This window comes from Mus caroli, chromosome 7 (genome assembly GCF_900094665.2).
Source record: "Mus caroli chromosome 7, CAROLI_EIJ_v1.1, whole genome shotgun sequence".
Taxonomy (NCBI): Eukaryota; Metazoa; Chordata; class Mammalia; order Rodentia; family Muridae; genus Mus; species Mus caroli.
In genome coordinates this window covers 11,970,189-11,976,093 of record NC_034576.1, presented here as the reverse complement: position 1 = coordinate 11,976,093, position 5,905 = coordinate 11,970,189, and the positions used below count along the sequence as shown (strand labels likewise).

Genomic DNA, 5,905 nt, shown 5'->3' with positions numbered 1-5,905 from the left:
AAACCAAAAGAAGAAGCAAAGAGAAAAAGGTGGAGGAGAGGGAAGAAGGAGAGGAAAAGGAGGAAGAAGAGAAGGAGGAGAAAAGGAAAGAGTTGGACATTTCATCACTTCTCTCTGCTCCTGAGCTGTCACTAAGTATATTTTCCTACAAACATCATTTTTCAAATTGTTTTAAAATATAGTCCATTCATTTGGTACTCTAGACCTAACAAACCTGAAGCATATTAACATCATGCTTCCAAGTGACACCATCTTCCAGATCTTTCTCATATTCCAGTTTTGTCTTGGTGTCATAGGGAACTCATCACTGTTAATGTTGTATGTATACACTTTCTTCTTCAAGCCTCATTTGAAGAAGTTGATAGATTCAGTTTTTATGCACCTGACAATAGTTAATATGTCAACAATCATGTTCTCAATGATAAAAGATATCATGTTTTCCTTTAGAGTACCCAATTTTCTGGACAATGTTGGTTGTAAGGCAGTTTTGTTTTCATTCAGACTCAGCCGGGGTCTGTCCATCTGCACCACCTCTGTTCTAAGCACATTCCAAGTCATCACCATCACTCCCAGTAAATCTAAGTGGGTCTCCTGGCTTAAGCCTAGACTCTCTACATGGATTTTTTCTTCGTTGCTTTGCTCCTGGCTGATTAATCTACTTATCTACGGTTATATGCTTGATTTGGTAATAGCCAAAACAAATAACAGTCATGTTGGCCGTGGATATTCACATGGTTACTGTCAAAACAAGAAAGTTGGGAAACAGAATTCAGAATGGTTTTTCAGCTTTCTCATCACTCATGATTTCTTCTATATGTCTGTCATGATGTGGGCCAGCCTCTACATGGTTATTTTCCTATACAGACACCGCAAGACAGCCCAGCATCTCCACAGCCCAAACCTTTCCTCCCAGTCATCTCCTGAGCACAAAGCCACTCACAGCATCCTGTTTCTGGTGAGCTGCTTTGTGTTAACTTATTGGTTGAACAACTCCATCACCCTTTATGGCTTTTATACAAAAGAAAAAAATCCAAGATTGGAGGCAATTGATACAATTTTAACAGCAAGCTACCCAACCATCTGCCCTTTTCTACTCATGAAGAATAATAAGGTTATTTTGCAATTCACCTCTTCATTTTCTGTTCTGAGAATGACCTGTTTTCAAAGTTCACTCCATGGCTGAACTGAAACCCACACTTTCTTGGTGTTAAAACTGTGTCTTAATGATTTTCCTGGAATAAAGAATTTGAATGTGGACCTTGAATACCTGAAATGACGTTAATTATAAGTCAGACATTCTGTACACTATTCAAAATTCGGGTAGTTATCATTTTTCTTGAATATAAATCTATTAACATAATTTTAATAATTTCAATATTTATTACCAACTCAAATTATGACATTTTGTCTAAACTGAACATATGTTAAATATTTTAAACAATATTTTTTTGTTGATTTTTGTCTCTATTAAAATACTTTTAATCAAAAATTTGAAGTACCATTTGGAGATTGGGTTATATGTTTTACTGTGTTTTCTGTTTAAGGAACACCTTTTAAACTTTGAATAAATGAATTTCCATTTCTTAACTACCAACTACCACAAATACTGGTGTGGGTGTTACTCTTATCTGGAACAACTGGCAATTATCCAATGGATGTCCTTGTATTATCGCTGACTTTGAGTCACCAATAATTATTTTTACTATTTCAGTACATGTTTTGTTATTCATTCCTTCTATATTTGAAATTATGACATAATTAGATTGATTCCCCCTTCCTCTTCCTCCCCCCAGACCCTGCTATTAATGCTTCTTCTTGTTCTCTTTCAAATTCATAGCTTATTTTTCATTAATTTTTGTTACATATGTGTGTGGTGGGGGCAGGTATTCCTAATTCATAAATGCTATCTATTCTCTATAATGTGACTTGCATGTATATGTGTAATCAGAGCTGGCCATTTGGTATTGAATAGACAATTGTAGTTGAAGCACTTGGTATGCTCTTCCCTGGGGAAAACTATTTCTCCTACTCTCAATATTCCTTAGTTACATGTAGTTCTTTGTGTAGGATTGAGGCCTTCTTAAGGGTCCATGCTGCATAAAGAATACTTCTCTTTGCAATAGATGGAGACAATTATGAAAAACCATGACTGTGATGGTTTGTATATTCTTGGACCAGGGAGTGGCACCATTTGGAGGTATGGCCTTGTTGGAATAGGTGTGACCTGGTTGGAGTAGGTGTGTCACTGTGGGTGTGGGCTTAAAAGTCTCTCTCCAGTTGCCTGAAAGTCAGTCTTCCACTAGCAGCCTTTGGATGAAGACATAGAACTCTCAGCTCCTCCTGCACCATGCCTGCCTGGATACTACCATGCTCCCACCTTGGTGATAATGGACTGAACCTCTGAACCTGTAAGCCAGCCCCAATTAAAGGTTGTTTTTTTTATAAGACTTTCCTTGGTCATGGTGTCTGTTCACAGCAGTAAAACCCTAACTAAGACAACGACCAACCAAAATGCAGAAGAGTGAATCCCAGTCCCAACAGATGCACCAACAAAACAAATCCTGCACCTAAAGCTCTAGGAAGGGGAAAAGGAAGATTTTAAGAGTCAGACGACCAGAGAATTTGCTGTGCAATTGATCTGGTAATGTCAGAGGCTATACCAATAGATTATCTCCAACATAGCTGTTTTGGTTTGGTTTAGTTTAGTTTAGTTTGGGTTGGGTTTTTGTTTTTGTTTTGTTTTGTTTTGTTTTGTTTTGTTTTAAGATAATGTTTCTCTGTGTGTCTTTGGGTGTCCTGAAACTCACTTTGTAGACCAGGCTTGCCTTGAACTCACAGAGATCTATCTGCCTCTTCCTCTCACATTGCTGGGTTAAAAGCATGTGCCATCAATAGGATTACATCATATTCCCACCTCCTTTTCCTTCCTATAGACCCTACCAACAACCCTCCCTCAAACCTCTCCGTATCATATTCCCCACATGCGCTCTCAAGTTGAGAGCCTCTTCTTCACTCATTATGATTGTTACATACACATATATGTGAGTCTATATATATATATGTATGTGCACCTATATATAGAAATACAATCTGTTTCCGTTGTTTGCATGTATAATGACAACTCTGCATTGGACAACCAAAAAGAGTTCATCCATGGAAGATGCTAATTCTCCTTCTTCAAGCAATCTTTAGTTGTATGTAAGTTTTTGTCTAGAGCATACTCCTTGAGAATCACCACCCCCATGTTACTGTGTCCATTGCTATGGTCATTGTGTTCATCTTGATTATATAGCAATTTCTAGATGAGTCTCTTTCACAGCAGAATTCTGGCTCTTACAGTTTTTACCCTCTCTTCTGCAATGTTCTCTAAACCATAGATGCAGGAGCTGTGATGTAGTTATAGATATTGGAGCAGGGCTCTCCACAATCTGTTGATTTCTACACTGTGATCAGTTGTGGCTCTCTGTGATGGTCTCTGTTTGAGCTGAGGATTTAGAGCTAGGAACCAAAGATGAAAAGGAATATGCACTTGTCTTTCGGGGTATGCTCACCCATATATTTGTAATGAAACCAAAGAAAACATTTTCAACAGGATATCCTTGACTGCAATCCTTTCGCCGGTTCTAGCCTTCCCTATCTGGGAAGAATGTTTCCTTACATAACCCAAATTAAGGTCATCTGCAACCACTGGCAACTAAACACAACTTTAGGTATTCACACTTGAATTGGAGTAGAGTGTCTGCCAAGAAAATCCTTGTAATACATTTACAGCATTCCCAAATCCCACTCAGGCCCTCACACTCTGCCATCCCACCTGCTCTTTATCAAATTCATGACCTCTTTTTGAATAATCATCCCTAACATATACATACAATTACACGTACATATTATACATTGCATTTATATGTAAACTACTGAGTTCAGTTAGTGTTGCTTGTCTGTACATGTTTCTAAGGCTGATTATTTAAGATTGATAAACTATCAGGGGCTTTATACTGCTTCCTCTTCTCTCAACAGCCATTGATTACTTGTAACTCAAAATCTGGGGGTGAGGTCTTGTCAAACTGCCACCACCATGTTAGCATTTCAACTGGTATTGGCATTATGCAGGTCTTATTTGGACAACCATATTGTTGAAATTTCATGGGTTAGCTTCCTTTCATACATTGCAGTAACTATTCTAGTCTTCTGGCTCTTACAATCTATCAGACCCCTCTTCCAAAGTGGTCTCTGAGACTTAGGGGGTAAGGATTGTGTTGTAGATGTATCAATCTATAATGAGTACCCAAAGGTCAATTACTCAATGTATTTTGAAAAGTTGTAATCTCTCCAGTAGCTTCTGTCTGCTGCAAAATGATCTTCTTTGATAAGGCATGAGAGTTTTACTGCAGATGTAAATATAAGTATTTAAAATACAGTTACAAACTGTATAGTTTGTAGAAAAGTACCAATAGTATTAAAAAATGAAGTGTGGCTCTGAAAATAGAGGTCTCAAAAGATAAGACAAAAATGGCTTAGAAATATGTTTGGTCTTTATATGCCCCAGTACAGAGGAATGCCAGAACCAAGAAGCAGGAGTAGGTGGGTAGGGGAGCAGGGTAGGGGGAGCATATAGGAAACTTTTGGAATAGCATTTGAAATATATATAAAAAAATATCTAATAAAAAAACAAAAAAAAAGAAATATGTTTTGAGTATTTGTCATTCATGTGCTGGTGAGCTGTCTCAGAGGTTAAGAGTATTGGCTGTTCTTTTTTTTTTATTATTTTTTTTATTAGGTATTTTCTTCATTTACATTTCCAGTGCTAACCCAAAAATCCTCCATACCCTCCTCACATACTCCCCTCCCCACCCACTCCCACTTCTTGGCTCTGGCGTTACCCTGTACTGAGGCATATAAAGTTTGCACGACCAATGGGCCTCTCTTTCCTCTGATGGCCAACTAGACCATCTTCTGATACATATGCAGCTAGAGACACGAGCTCCAGGGTGTACTGGTTAGTTCATATTGTTGTTCCACCTATAGGGTTGCAGATCCATTTAACTCCTTGGGTACTTTCTCTAGCTCCTCCATTGGGGGCCCTGTGATCCATCCAATAGTTAACTGTGAGCATCCACTTCTGTGTTTGCTAGTCCCCTGCATAGTCTCGCAGGAATCAGCTATATCAGGGTCCTTTCAGCAAAATCTTGCTAGTGTATGCAATGGTGTCAGCGTTTGGAAGATGATTATGGGGTGGAGCCCTGGATATGGCAGTCTCTAGATGGTCCATCCTTTCATCTCAGCTCCAAACGTTGTCTCTGTAACTCCTTCACTGGGTGTTTTCTTCCCAATTCTAAGAAGGGGCACCCCAACACACCCAAAAAGCTAGACCTGGATTTAAAAGCATAACTCATATGATGGTAGAGGACATCAAGAAGGACTTTAATAACTCACTTAAAGAAATACAGAATAACATTGTTAAGAGTTACAAGTCCTTAAAGAAAAAGAAGAAAACACATCCAAACAGGTAATGGAAATGAACAAAACCATACTAGACCTAAAAAGGGAAGTGGAAACAATAAAGAAAACCCAAAATGAGGCAAAGCTGGAGATAGAAACCCTAGGAAAGAAATCTGGAACCATAGATACAAGGATCAGCAACAGAATACAAGAGATGGAAGAGAGAATCTCAGGTGTAGAAGACTCCATAGAGAACATCGGCACATCAAAGACAATGCAAAATGCAAAAAGATCCTAACTCAAAATATCCAGAAAATCCAGGACACAATGAGAAGACCAAACCTAGGGATAATAGGAGTAGATGAGAATTAAGATTTTCAACTTAAAGGGCCAGCAAATATCTTCAACAAAATAATAGAAGAAAACTTCCCAAACCTAAAGAAAGAGATGCCCATGAACATACAAG

General features: G+C 38.3%; 1 protein-coding gene across 1 annotated transcript; it reads left to right on the top strand.

Annotated features, from left to right (window-relative positions):
• Positions 1-232: 232 nt before the first annotated feature.
• Positions 233-1,183, top strand: LOC110297232 (vomeronasal type-1 receptor 4-like). Its single transcript, XM_021165988.1, has one exon. The coding sequence runs from the start codon at positions 233-235 to the stop codon at positions 1,181-1,183; it is 951 nt and encodes a 316-aa protein (XP_021021647.1).
• The last annotated feature ends 4,722 nt before the right edge of the window (positions 1,184-5,905 follow it).

Bases quoted from the DNA above. Each gene is read 5' to 3' on its own strand.
- LOC110297232 (XM_021165988.1), top strand. From the start codon at position 233: ATGCTTCCAAGTGACACCATCTTCCAGATCTTTCTCATATTCCAGTTT.